General features: G+C 41.9%; 1 protein-coding gene across 5 annotated transcripts in view; it reads right to left on the reverse strand.

Annotated features, from left to right (window-relative positions):
- Positions 1-15,040, reverse strand: part of RBFOX2 (RNA binding protein, fox-1 homolog 2) — a 255,627-nt gene that overhangs the window by 30,980 nt on the left and 209,607 nt on the right. For all 5 annotated transcript variants that reach the window (XM_019544824.1, XM_019544826.1, XM_019544825.1 and 2 more), the window contains 2 exons: positions 12,019-12,072; positions 648-740 (listed from right to left, as the gene is read on the reverse strand). In XM_019544824.1, the coding sequence (XP_019400369.1) occupies positions 648-740; positions 12,019-12,072 (147 nt within the window). The remainder of the gene's footprint in view (positions 1-647; positions 741-12,018; positions 12,073-15,040) is intronic.

Here is a 15,040-nt window from a genome sequence, read left to right on the forward strand (position 1 = left end):
GGAACAGAAAATGGGTGAGCACCAGGCAACGGCCTCATACATAGCTACGTCGGCCAGCCAAAGTTAACCCTTCCAATTGACAACTTTCCTGACAGAATTTTTAAGAATTAGATTTAGATTTTGAACTCCGAGAGAGATCAAGCAAGCAGCCACAACTTGTGTGTGGCTTCTTCCCCTTTACCCTCCCCTTCCCACTCTCAATTTCATCTCACACTCATATGGAGGAGAACTGGCCTCTAAGGAAAGAGGGGATATACTGGCTGGCCCCCTGCTTTATTGTTGGACACATCAGAAATCGGACAGTACTCTTTCAGTTAGTTTTATTCAGGCCTGATAACAGGAAATCGGAACCTCGCAAACTGAAGCAAAGGAAAATCAAGGCAGAAGGGCAAAAATTTGGAGTGGGTGGGAAAACAACTTAAAAAAAGAAAAAAATAAGTAAAGAAAATCTCCAAAACAACGTAAAATTTTTTTAAAAGGTGTGTCACTTTTATACATTTCAGTGCAGGGAGGTGAAGGACACAGACACAAACACACACGCACACACAAGACTGGGATCCAAATGTGAAATAAGTGAGGCAAGACACAAAAAAAGAAATAAAAAAGAAGAAATATAAAGAAGAAATTGAATTACTGAAGACATGCACCTCGATTTTACGGCCCTCTACCACGGTGCCGTGTAATTTCTCCCTGGCCCTGTCTGCATCAGCACTATTCTCGAAAGTTACGAACCCGAATCCCTGCATGCAGCGGGAGAAGGGGGGAAAACATGCACATCGTTATATATTGAAATACTGATCTCTAGGTAAATAGAGAAAAAATATCACAGTATGAAATTAACATCAGCACAACTCAGCAATACTCTCCTAGAGTCACATTGTTGGTTCATGCATGTTTCATAAATAAAATAAATTAAATTTAATAAAATAAAAGGAACTGTAATCAGAATAATAATAAATAATAATAAAAAGGAAAACATAAAAGCAATTGAGGCCAGACCAAAAAAGAAGTACAAAGCTACTCGAGACAAATATTCTTAAAGATAAACAGCAGGCCTTACTCTAACCTAGAAACGCTGGATCTCTTGTTACTGCCAATTAATGCATGTGTTATTGCATGGACCCCCAAACACAGGTACAATATGTGTGTGTATTCTGAAAGGCACTTTGTTCTGTTTAAAGACTGCTATAAGAGAGAAGAGGGAAGAGCGAGAGGGAAGTACGAGAAGAGAAGGGTTTGGATTTCAGAGCTGGGCACTAAGAATTTGGTCTTCTAAGCTTGCCTTCAGCATGAACACCAACGTGGCTATGGGCAAATCACCCTTGTCTGCTTTAATGCTTTAATTCTCCTACCTGTAAAATAGGGAGAATAATTTTACCTACCTTTGAGAACAGGTGAAAGGATTAGATGTTTGTAAAGCACCATACTAAGCTCTTCGGAGCAGAGTACATGCCTACTTCTATGCCTGTATAGGGCATAGTTCAACAGGGCCCTGACACTACTCAAGGCAGTAAAAGAGTAGAATGATTACATGAAATGAAGCTGTAAAGCATTATACATTATTATAAACCACACAACATTTTCCCTACCCAACTACCATGAGTCATCATTGGACCGCCATTGTCCAATCAGTACAGCAGATCCATCTGAATGACATTTCGAGGCATGCTGCTGCTACAAGTAGACAGGAGTTAGCTGACATTCTCCACCCAACTGCTACCTTCTTCCTACTTGGGCCCCTATCTTAGTATTCCCTTCTCCAAAATGATATCTCTCATTTCTTCTCAGCTGCATGTGGAGATCAAGGGAGACTTCTAGAGGTCTTGCATTCTGAAGCTGGAGAACAATGGTTTTATCTTGGCTGGCCAGTGTCATTATAATGAAAATAGAATGATCCAAACATTACTGTAATGGCCCTTTAGATACAGCGTCTCTGGCCTACTCACCCCACATACAAAGGCAAGAGCAAGACTCATCTCTTCTCAGCAAGACTCATCCTATACTGGTTAATTTAGTCATAAAACAGTACAGCATGACATCACATGCACTCCCATGGGGACGAAGTACATTGTCACAAGCATAGGTCTGAAATGACTAAATGAATTAGGAATTTAACCAGGAGGAAATGAGACATAAGAGAGAGCTCTGGCAATTCTCAGCATCATTCATTCTCAATATCAGATATTCTCAATATCTGCCTAGCACTTGTGGTCCAAGATAAGCGTTTCACCACAGATTACATTATGCAAGCATCTTCAAAGTAAGAGGGGTACCTAGTTTCTGTGGCTTGGTATAAACTGAACACTAGTTTTCTATCCAGACAAGGAACTTCTGCTAACACCATCATGCTGGAAAGCAAGGGTAACAAGCTTGTGTTTGAAAGTCCTAATACTGAAGGTACTTGGGACTGATGTTTTTCTAGGGAAAAAACATCCCAGTTTTGCAACCCCTTTCCTGCAGCAGGACACCATACGTAAGGAATAAAATACAGAAGCAGCATCTGGATTTCTTAACCAAGGTTAATAGCAAGAAGCAATTGGGCTATCATTTTAAGTGCCCTTTAAGGTTTTATAGTAAGAACCTGAAAGGGCTCAATTGAGTTCCTTCATGAGTGTTGGTATTTATCCTTCATTAATGGGTTTTAAGCATAAAGCTGTTTTACTTTGATAAAAGTGGGCTTTTTTATTATTTTGTGTTCAGGAAGAAAAAAAATCTTGGTGGATGATTTTAATGCTCGCTTCTATAGGAGAATCTCCTCCTTACCCGACTTAAGAACCTAAACTTTCAGCTAATTACATCGTTCTCATTATTTAACAAAGAGAAAACAAACAATATGACTAACAAGTGTGGATCCCCTTGCAGTAGCCTCAAAGTTTTCTGCTGAAATAAATCAACATGTGTCAGTATATCAGGGCTAAAAATGAACCAGAAATAGTAAAATCCTTTTTTGAAACCTGGCACAAACATGTGGAGGGTTGGGAATGAAGCAGTTTATCAAGGAAAGGTATATTACAGATGTTTTAAAGGCAAACTATAAAGAATGAAAAAAAAAATATATCCTGGTACCCTGTTCTATTCTGGAGGCTTCAGAAAGGCATCCTGGAAAGTTCTGTTTAAAAAACGACTGGCAGGGGCGGGAGGGCACAGAGGTTGTAGTTGTCTTTGTTTAACTTGAAAACCACCAGCCTTGGTTTGCCTGAGGAGACACTGTGGAGATTTAATACAATTTATGTCTTCTGCAATGTTATAAAAAAAACTGCAACAGAGGGGCAGGGGTTTTTATGGCCTATTACACACAGACTAGAACCAGATGCAATTGATTTTAATTCCCACTTTTATAAATAATGCAAGTCTGTGCGCAGACACTAATTTCAGATCATTTCAAATGGAATTTGTCTGGCTTTAACAGCGTTTTAAAAAACTTTACAAGTTAAACTTTTGAGTACTCTCACTACCATGTAAACATCCACACACAGACCTGGACTGATGCACTTAAAGGTGTGAATTAAAACAAAATTAATTATGTTTTGGTTCCAACCTAAAGCATAGACATGCTCTTAGCCAGACTGTACAACTCTGTTTTTAACACCCATTTAATTTCAGTACTGAATTAACACTTTGAAGAATAGCTAGTGTTAAAGACTCAAAACCTTTGCCCTCTCAAGTCGAGCATAAGACCTCATAATGCATGTCAGAGACTTCCAAGTAAAACTCCTAGAAAAGTAAGCAAGACCAGAGCTGACTTACTGCTAAGGCAAAACCTAGAGATTTTTTCATTTCTTTTAAGTTTTCCATGCTGCAGGGGAGGGGAAAAAGTATGTAACTGATTTTTAAGAAGTCCTTTGAAAAGTGACCTGCAAAGAAGAAAGATTGTTTTGGGGACCTAAATCATGTATATATCTCATTTATATATTAACATATCCAAGACATTTTCCTCAAGCTCAAGACTTCCTGTCTTAGTTTAAAAAAAAAAAGTAATTGTTTCAAGAGAACAATATTGAGTAGCTTAGCTATACAGTGGTGGATGCTCTCCCCACAGCAGTAGATACTGGGGCAAATCAAAGGAGAATAAAGTGCTGGGTCAACAGAGATTCAGGGTTTTCTAAACTAGGTTCAGTAGGACTTACAATAATTATAAGGCTGGGCATTCCACCCCATACCCCTCCACCATCACTTTGCCACTAACTCATCACCCAGTAGGGAATAAAATCAAACCTCCATGTATATGGATAGCACTGAGTACCTCCAATGAAATCTTTCTAGAACAGTGGTTTTCAACCTTTTTTCATTTGCAAACCCCTAAAAACTTTCAAATGGAGGTGCGGACCCCTTTGAATTGTAAGTGTGGGTATTCACATACTTGTGATTGATCATAGTCATCTCTCACAGACCCCTTAGACAGTCTGCGGACACCTAAGGGTCCGCAGATCCCAGGTTGAAAACCACTGCTCTAGAACGTTTGAGCAATTTGCAGCCTGCAGTATCCCCTTCTTTTCCCAAAGGTGTGTTCAAGGGCCCTGAAGAAACCGAGTAACTGTCACCCTTTTAGTCTGGCCTCAGATTCTGCAATAAATAACAAGCAACAGGATGAGCAGTGTAAAAAATAAATAAATATATATATATAGTTTTTGAACGTTTCCATCTCTGAAGAATGAGAAAGAAAATTTACCATGTAACCGTAAAGGGAGAAATCAAAAGCAGACGGTTCTCCTGGGTGTGGCCAGAACACAGAAATTAAACAAAAACAAAACTAAACAAAATAATAAAAAAACAAAACCAGAAAATAAAAACGAAGGAAACTAAACAGAGCCCCTTGAAATCCATGCATTGTTAACCCTTCGTTTTTTACTGTGCTTCGAACATTCACCGCAGTAACAGCATCTTTGCCTTGCGTTATTAGAACAAAGCCTCTGAAGGGGCTTTTTTCTTAATTTGCTGCTACATCCAACAATTAATTTTGCAAAGAGAAAAGCTGTTTTTGGTTTGTTTCGGGTTGGGTTTTTTTTTGGTAATTAACCTCATTTATAGATACAGTCAACACCCAAAAGCCTGAAGAAACGACCAGGGAAATCCAGCAGTTAGGGCTACCTGCATTTAGGGTTTTAGGAAATGAGGGGACCTTCCACCTTCCTCTACAATCCACCAGAGATGAGCTATCAACAAGAAGACAGCAGCAGACAAAGAAACATGTACTTGCTAAAACCATGCATACATCTCCTAAACGTCATAAGGGAATGGCTGTAGAACTTCTATTTTAAACTAGAGAAAACTAAACTAAGAGCTTGCTTATATGCAGAATTGAGCATAAGGAGCAATTTTAAAAGGATTTAGCTAAGCCAGTACATGACAGGCTGTGGAGACACTCGTTTTGTTTTAATCCAGATTTACCTCTGTTCAGTCTTGAATTGATTAAGCATCAGCATAAACTAAACTAAACTAGTCTGAAATAAGAGCACCCACACTAGTATCTATCTGCACTAGTTTACCTACTCTAAATTTAGCCAGTTCAAGGTTGTGTGTGGATTAGCCCTAAATCCACAGCTGAACTAGGTGGAAAGGTCCTGGCCACATCTCTTTTGCTCTTGATAATTACAAAGGGCCTTGGTGATAGAAGGAAGTTGCATGAGTTCAGACTTAACTATTTTTTAAAACCATTTAAGTTAAACTGTGGCAGAGCCCCATCTGAATATCCCTATTTTGATTTAACAACACTTGGGGCTTATTTTGCTACAGATTAAATTGACTTCAACTAAAATGAAATAAACCTGGTTAAAACCAAATTAAGGGCATGTCAACAACAAAGGTTGTGCCCAATTAATGCCATAAATGAACACTAATTCCAAACTTCACTCCTGATCAGCTTAACCCACTTTGAAAGAAGTGTCCACTCATCAAGTTACTCAGGGACAGCTTTTAAATTTACACCTTCTATTCATTTGGGTCAACTTACACATGTAGAGAATGACCTAGGAGTGCCTAGCCAGCTTCCTATACCACTTTAAACCAAAGACATTTAAAATTTGAGCTTTACTTAAAAATGCTTGCCACTTCTGGTGAAGACAAGGCCTCAGTAAATGTGCACACAAATTTCATAAAATGGGTGGGCGTTGCTTTCTGTAACACACAGCACTATACAAACTCTATCAGCAGTTCATGGAACCTGCTCTCCTGGAGATGGGGCTAATAAAAGAATAAGAGTTTCTGTATTGTGAGCGTTTGGAAATTGCTCCACCTTGTTATTTCCCCCACTCTCCCTGCACTACAGCCCTCAAGTTGAGGACAGAGCAGGACTGGCCAGATGCACCAATACTGCTTCAATGTCAGGGAAGTTTTTTTGTTTTGTTCTGGGGTTTTTTTTGGAGGGGGGGGGAACAGGACGGGGGACAGGATTATATTATTTTTGTTGCAACCTCAGTGCCTTTAAAATGGTCCCATTAACATGCTCCTTGTAGGTTAGAGAACTCCACATCACTAAAGGGTTATCAGTGATATGGGCAAACAACTCTGAGCATGGAAAGAACACGAAAGGCCACTCAGGGTATCTCAAACAGAAGTCTAATGGGTACAGAACTGTACTAGGTTAACTTACACTGGCTTGAGAAACTGCAATGGGGCAGCACATCCAGTTTGGGACCCTGCAGATTGCACCAAGAGTTCAGGCAAGGAGAATTACCATATTTATCTGAATCCAAGACAATGTTTTTTCCCCATTTAAAGGGGGTAAATCCTCTTAGATTCAAATTCAGGGTGGCAGAGGGGCAGGCAGCTGCTGTGACTCCAACTCCAGCCCTGATTTGGAGTTGGAATCGGAGCCAAAGCCTCTGTCCACCCCCACTGCTTCTGCCTGGCCAGCCCCGTGGCCATCTCTGTCTCCTGCCCCCCTACTGTTTACCCCGCCAAAATGGCTCCAGCCCAGGGCACAGAGGACATGGTTGCTCTGGCTGCAGCCTGATCACTCCACTACAGCGAAAGCTGTCCCAGGCCCCTGGCACCAGCCGGAGCTGCCACCACCATAACAGGTGGTATGTAGCCAAGTGGGACTGGAGCAGCTATGCGCTCAGTGCCCCAGGTTGCAATGAGGCCAAAGCCCTGATAGAAGATAAGGTGGGGTGAAAGATGGCAGGCAGGGAAAGCAAGTCATGACAAGACAAATCATAGCCAAAAACAGAATTATATGAAGCTTTACAAAATGTTAAAGGACACAGACTTTTTTATTGTTTCTGTCGTCCTTTGTTTCGCTGGTGCTTGGGTGAAGCAGGGTAAATGGTACCTGGGCAGAGTCCAGTATAAATTAAAAGATCTCTGTGAAACAGAGCCCTTTACTATATGGACAATGGCTTAGGTCACCATTGCTGTTTACACAATTGTCAGGAGTCTCACCAACTGACAGCTAAAAGCTAAATTCTATAGATGCGATCAATATGCATTTCTCCAGTGAGGTATAATCCCTTTGAGAGTAATCTCCACTGGATTTGCCTCCCTGGATACTATCTACTCTCCCCTGAGAAGTTCGAGACATTGGACTAATTACTTGGTCTAGGTCAGGGCTGTTCAACTGGAGACTGGAGCAGTATATATGAGAGGTTAAGTTGCAGCTCCTGGGCTCCTGCCCAGTATGCCTCCCCTTCTCCTATTGCTCTGGCTTCTGTTTCCAGGATCTCCCTTCTTCCCCCAGCTGTGTTCTACACCTGGCCAGGGGGGTGGCACAGCACAGCCCAAGTAGCTCAGGCTGAAGCCCTGGGCCTGCACAGTGAGCTCTGCAGCAGACAGGAAGAGGGGTATTCATGCCAGGCTGTGGGTTATCCACACAGGCACATGCTGCAGCAGAGGGGATGAGGGTATGTGGAAGAGGATGTAGGCATGTGCTGCTGCCCTTGATCCCTGCTGATGCATGTAGTCCCAGCAAGTGCAGCCTGCAAGCAGCACTGTACCTAGACTCCTGGTGGCCCCGGGCATACTTTTAGTATCAGGACCCCTTTGCCAGATCATTATTTTCACCATTTTCAGGCCCCCTTTCTGTCCAGGCCCTGGGCAGCCTCCGGGTTTGCCCATGACTGTGACCAGCCCTGCCTGTGGGGCATGAGGCCCCCAGCCACTTACAAAACAGTCCTGGTCTAGGTTACTGCTAGGAAAGGCAGCGAGGGACATCGATAACAATTATTCCGCAACTTACAGCTTGTGAGCTGTACTAAATTGAATTATCACCCCCTCACTGGCCAGACTTCCTCCGAATTCTACATTTCGGGGCGTTGGTTATAGCCATGCTGGTCTAAGGACATAGGGAGACAATGTCCCCTATGGGTAGATGTGATACCTTTTATTAGACCAATGAAAATTAAAATTTTTAGTTGGTCTACTAAAAGCTATCAGATTTACCCAAAGAACCTTGTCTGAATTCTAAAGCATTCTTCTTTTGTTACGAACAGTATGAGCACATCTCAGGGTGCTGGATCTTGAGTGGATGGTGAAGAGGAAAAAGCTCTGTTTTTCTTTTGGTGTAATGTTCCCAGATAGCTTTTTGGAATGGGAAGAGGGTCTCATTAAAAATCCTATGATTAAATTAAACATGCAGATTGCATTAGCTCTGCAAAACAGGAACAGCTGTTCAGCTGGTGTACTTGGGGCTGAGACATCAACTAAAGGAAGCTTCTCTACTGGCAGGCAGAGTATCCCTACCATCATTCTATTCTGCATATACTCTGTCCACAGGTTATGAGGCTGCACAGTGAACTGGGACTTGCAAGTATTGTGCCATTTAAAAGAATTCACGTAAATCAGAACTCGAATTTTAAGGGCAGGCTGAGAAGAATAAAAAAAAAAAACCCCAAACAGCCAGTTTCCGAGGAAACCAAAAAAAAAAAATCTATTTGAAGGATAACCGAAGCCATTTGGTTAGACAAGCTGGGAGGGGAAAAAAAAATATCAAGAGGCTTTTAAATATTCATTTATGTTTTCTAATAGGCAGCAATACAGTTTCAGTGTAAAGGCTTCCAAAGCTAATAAAGTCATTTTAAACAGGCAGGATCAGGACAGCAAGCTGATTAGTCTGCAGACAGCTCAAAATTTCCTTCCCTCCTCACAATTCAGAAAGACAATGAAGCAATTTTTTAAGCAGAGCACCACAATCCAGGGCATAAGGTAGTTGTAACATAATTGTAATGCTCATGCCTTAAGCTTAATACTTCTCAGGATGTGCAGGATCACAATCATGCACAATGTTGGGTACCTATCCTCCAAAAAAGTTTAATAAAAGGGAAAAAGAAAAACAGAGGGAGGAGCACCAGTCACCTAAATTAATTCAAGCTGCAGAAAGAAAAGTTAATCAGTTCATCTCAGGTGGATCCAAAAGGAAGAATGCAAGGTACACCTTTTCTCAAATTGCTACCATTTAACCAGATCTGGAGCAATTCCAGCAAACAAGCCCTGCCCCAGGGAAGCAGGGACAAATGGCTGCTCAGCCTACAGAGGAGCTTCCAATCAGACATTGCATGAGGGCAAACCCAGGGCAATTTGGGATTTACCTTTGTACCTTTCAAATATTTACCAAAATATATACACAAGCTACACCCTTTAGAAACCCAGGGACAGGAAGGGGAGCATTAACAACACAGCACAAGGCAGGCAGTAGGAGCATCTGCTTTCGGATTCCCAAGACAGAGTAGGAGGAGAAGAAGAGAGAGAGGTTTCATATAGTTAGATTAGAATGGAAACCACAGGAGAGGAGAATTGCATTCAGATTTTTATTTTTTTGCTGAAGGTGGAGAAAGAGCCCAAAGAGTGAGTGAGTGGCCTCCAGACATCCATTTCCTTTGCTTCACCATCATATCACCAAACTGTTGTTTTTACATTACTATGTGAGTACCAGGTGCTTCGTGCAGCTACACCCCACTCAGTAACACGGGGGGCCTCCCATTTTCGTACTAAAGCAGGAATAATTTTGGCATGCTTTCGAAAAAAGAACAAAACAATCATTATTTTGGGCAGAGAAGGATGCAAAGATATCACGAACAGATATTCTTTTGGGTGTTTTCTGGCGTCCATTCAGGCTGTTCCCCATTTCTGAAACAGCAACCATCAGTTTTGCAACCACTTATTGCTGCAAAGCTAACAAGAAGTGGTAGAAAGCTGCACAATCAAAAACTGAAGATCTAGAACATCTTCTCTTTAAATTGTTTTCAATTTCAAAGCATTTCTGGAGAGACCAGGACAAAAATCCTACAAGGTATTCTTCAGCAAACAGGTTTTGTTTTAACTGAAAACCAGAAGCCTTGGCTTTAATTAATATTTTGCACAGATAAGGTCAATAGCCAAGGATTCACAAAAATCAATGTCATTGCCTAGAAAGGAAAGGGCAGCCGTGGGTGTTTAATAAGGGCTCTTTGCCTAGGGGTAGGGAAGGTGATGCATGTATATGTGGAGGTGGGCATGCATGCAGAACTATAAAGCCTGGCTATTGTTGGGGAAAAGGTACATTGCTCTGCTGCTGTTCTTTTTCTTTTCTTTTTTCTTTCGACCACACCAATTTTTTTTGTTTTCTTTGGCAATTACATTTAGAAAAGCAGGGATTTGCTTGAGGCCAGAGTCTGTTCCCAAAGCTTGAGAAAAATGACTATAGGCCAGCACTCTCTGTGAATTAGCCTTGATTTGAAATATCAGAACTGTGCAGAGCAAAATAAATATTTACAGATCCAGCCATAGCCCACTGTTTTGGTGGAATCACGTAGGGTGTACTTTATCCAAAGAGAAAGAGAACTCCCAAACAAAGCTGTGCAAAAACATTTGTCCAGATTGGTTAATGGGGCAAAAAAAAAAAAAAAAAGTGCTGGGCACAAAGAAGGAATACAGAAGGGGTTGAGCCGTGGGTCTTTTAGGTATAAAACACCCTCCTGTTTCTGGTTTCCAGATAATACATGAAGATTAAGAAATGTCAAAAATGTAGTTTTGGAAATAGAATGAGATTTTGTAGAGAAATCTGAATATTGGTATACCCCCAAGGGAACAGAGAGGCTACAAAGGGCTGTGAAAAGCCAATCCAAAGGGAAGAAAGGGGTTTTAAAAATAAACTGCTTAGCTGACTTGCACCTTCAAAATCTCATGTGAGGGAGGAAATTTTCATTTTAATTGAAAATGGGAATCTTAGCATTGATTAAGTCAAGCATAGTATAGGCATGCACTGTGCAAGCTTCCCCCACAGAGCTCTGCCAATGCACCTCGCTCCTGACCTGCAAAACTCCCTGCTATTCCAGTGCTGGACCTCCTGGGCAGAGAAAGAATCACATCAATTTGTCATTGTGATGATATTGCTTATGTGATGAGAACCAATTGCCAATTAGGACAAAGATCACTGAAACTCACTGCATTTGACCCTAGCAGCATTTGAAGCCTGCTCTCCAGAGAGGTAAATTAGCATCAACACTCAGCAAAACCTCCCTTCTGATGCATTTTAACGATTAAAATAGCTGTGTAATTAGAAGTTCAATGGGAGGGGCCCACAGGGGAAACTGCAGATGCTTAATTTAAGCATCAGATAAATCCATCATGAAAGGCCAGTATCTCAAACACCTATTTTGTTTCCAAAAACAAAGAAAAAATTCCCCTTCACATGCAAGAGATTCTCCTTATCCTAAATAGACACTCGCCTATGCAATAAAAATGTTGCATAGCTTTTAATGTGCAACACACAAAGTGTCATCTTGCTCTGCCTTCCTCAGACAGCATCGCATTGCTAATGCAGTGAAAAATGCTGCTATGAAAGCCCAAGTGACTCCTACATTGTTCAAAACATTGGGGAACCTAATCCCATGTTCAAGAGGAAGGATTGCGAGTGTTTGGACATACTGGCCAAGCTCAGATTCTGGAGTAAGAGGGAACAGAGCCAGGCTCCCAGATATGGTTGTCCCCTCCCGCCAGTCATGCCAGTTCCTGCTGATCTCCGCAGAGTATATTCTCCAGGCAATGAACTGCCTTTTACTCTATGCAATCAAACCAAGAGAAGCTGGGTACAAAGCGAGGACTTACCTTGGAGCCACGCTCATTAAAGATTATCTCTACATCGAGGATTTTGCCGAATTGCTGCAGAGACAAGAAGACAGAGATTTATTTTTGACCGGCCCCTTCCCATATCTTTATTTCTCCTGCCCTGTTACGTGCAGGAGGGGAGGGTTCTTCTCTGGGTCACAGCTGAGAGCACAAAATCTCAGTGATGAACTCCAGAAGTACCCCAATGCTTAGTTTGGGACCTTCAAACACTCAGACACCAAAACCATAGCCTTCTCCTGAATATTTTCCTTCCTCACACTATTTAGGGCCTCACTCTCATATGCCTGTTTTTTCAACAATTCTTCATGCGACTGTTTCCTCACAGACTAGCAACACTTCACAAATGTAGCTGTAGCATTTCAAAGGGGCTATCACAAAGGGAAAATCAAGTGTAATTCTGCTTTTCTAAAGAGGATAATCATACAAGATTCCTACTCTTGGGTTGCACGTGCTTTGAATAAACCAGGTACAAACTTCCCTCAGGTCTCAGATCTCCTCAGTATTGTGAACTCCAAACATTCAAGAAGCCTGAGTCATAGAATTATACAAAATTAAGGTTGGAAGGGATGTCAGGAGGTTATCTAGTCCAGCCCCTTGCTCAAAGCAGGACCATCCCCAAGTACATCATCTCAGCCAAGGAGCTGGGTCTCCAAGGATGGAGACTCCATAACCTCTCTGGATAGCCTGTTTCAGTGTTTTATTACCTTCTAAGTGAGAAAATTCTTCCCTATATCTAACCTAAACTTTCCTTGCTGCAATTTAATACCATTGCTCCTTGTTCTGTCATCTGCCACCACTGAGAACAGTTGCTGTCCTCTTTCGTACCTCCCTTCAGGTAGTTGAAGGCTGTTATGACACCCCCTCAGTCTTCTCCAGACTAAATAAGCCCAGTTCCCTCAGCCTCTCCTCACAAGTCATGTGTCCCAGCCCCCGAACCATTTTCACTGCCCTCCACTGGACTCTGTCCAATTTGTCCACATCCTTCCTGTAGTGGGGGCCCAAAACTGAACATAGTACTCCAGATGTGGCTTCTCCAGTGCTGAATACAGGGAAATAATCACTTCCCTTGACCTGATAGCAATGCTCCTACCAATGCAGCCCAGTATGCCTTCTTTGCAACAAGGGCACACTGTTGGCTCATATTCAGCTTATTGTCCACTGCAATCCCCAAGTCCCTTTCTGCAGAGCTGCTGCCCAGCCAGTCAGCCCCCAGCCTGTACTCATGCATGGGATTGTTCCATACTAAGTGGAGGACTTTGCACCTTGTTGAACCTCATGCAATTTCTTTTGGCCTAAACCTCCAATTTGTCTAGGTCACTCTGAATCTTAGCCTTACCCTCCAGCATATCTACTACTACCCCCAGCTTGGGGTCATCCACAAACTTGCTAAGGGTGCACTGTATGCCATCTTCCAGGTCATTGATGAAGACACTGAACAAAACCAGCCCCAGGACCAACCCCTGGGGCACTCCACTTGATACCAGCTGCCAACTAGACTTTGAGCCATTGATTACTACTCCCTGAGTCCGATGCATAAGCCAGTTTTCTATCCACCTTACAGTCCATTCATCCAGCCTGTACTTCCTTAGCTGACCTGCAGGAATGTTGTGGAAGACCAAAACAAAAGCCTTGCTAAAATCAAGGTATACCACATCCACTGGCCTCCCCACATCCAGTCATCTCACCATGGAAGGCAAGCAGGTTGGTGAATCCATGCTGACTGTGCTAACTGTATAATGCTCACTTTCTGGATCCTTAACTTGAAAAATCTGCAGCCACATTTACAGAGGTGCTAAGAACTCACAAGAGGAAGTAAAAGGGATCAGAGATCAGCTTTCAACATATCAAGTGGTATAAAAATGTTAAGTACTCCAAGTAATCAAGCTTAACATGCCTCAACTTTTATATAAAATCGTAATAGATACATCTGACAATTCTGGCCTTGTTCCCTCTGAGCCTCTGTCCCCTGCATCTGTAAAACTGGTATAAAAACACATTCTTTTCTTCATCTATCTATTGACAACATCTGTAGAAGGGACCACGGCTGCACTGCATATGGACAGTTTCTTCTCTTCTACTTGTGTTGCAGATGATCAGTTTGCTAATATCTGATGGTAAGACCAAGTTTGAATGAAGCCAATATATGCACAATATTTTCTGCATCACCCTTGGCACCACTTCTTCCTCCAATCCTATAGGGCAGCTTAAGCTTGACCGTTGCTAAGAAGATCATAACTGAAATATTATTTCTTGTTGATGTCTTCGCATGAGGTGTGGATGCCTCTGTAAAGGAGTCTTTTTTCTTGTTAATGTAGTTGGGTACAACATACGTGCTAGTTACTGCAAAGAAAATGGTTAGTCCTATTATCACGGAAACTGTTTGGCTCTTGAAAAATGCCACCTTCAAAGCTTTCAAAATTACCAGTTTCTTTCCCAAAAGAATCATCTTGAAACAGAACACACAGTGAAACTTATGGTAAAAAAAACCAAACAACTATGTCATGCTATCTTTGCCCCACTCCACCCTGTATGGCTAAGGCCACTATCACATACCACTAATCATAAACTGCCTTTTCACCCCAAGAAAGAGTTGAACTTGCTGAACAGGCCTTTCATGTGGGCAACAAACCCAGCCCACTATATTTAGCTTCTTGGGGCTGGCTGGCAGCCACTGGTATTGCTACGTGAGTGATCTACCCCTGCCCTACTGGTGGGGCAAGGGCCACGTCTCTGTCCCATAGATCAAATGGGTGATGAGTTTCCCAGATGATGGAATGAGGTCAAACTGTGGCAGTATTAAAAGATGACATATAATAAGGCTCCTCAGTGAGAAGTTCCACATATTAACCTATGTATAACTAGGGGTTCACATGTATGCCATTTTATCCAGCTGTGCCACATTCTATAATAAAGACCAATCACTACACTATAGCTTGTATTTTTTGTTTGGTTGATCCCAAATTCAAAAATACACAGAAAAATCTGTCACTAGCAATAAAGG

The sequence above is a fragment of the Crocodylus porosus genome, unplaced genomic scaffold (genome assembly GCF_001723895.1).
Source record: "Crocodylus porosus isolate Cpor-Errol unplaced genomic scaffold, CroPor_comp1, whole genome shotgun sequence".
NCBI lineage: Eukaryota > Metazoa > Chordata > Crocodylia > Crocodylidae > Crocodylus > Crocodylus porosus.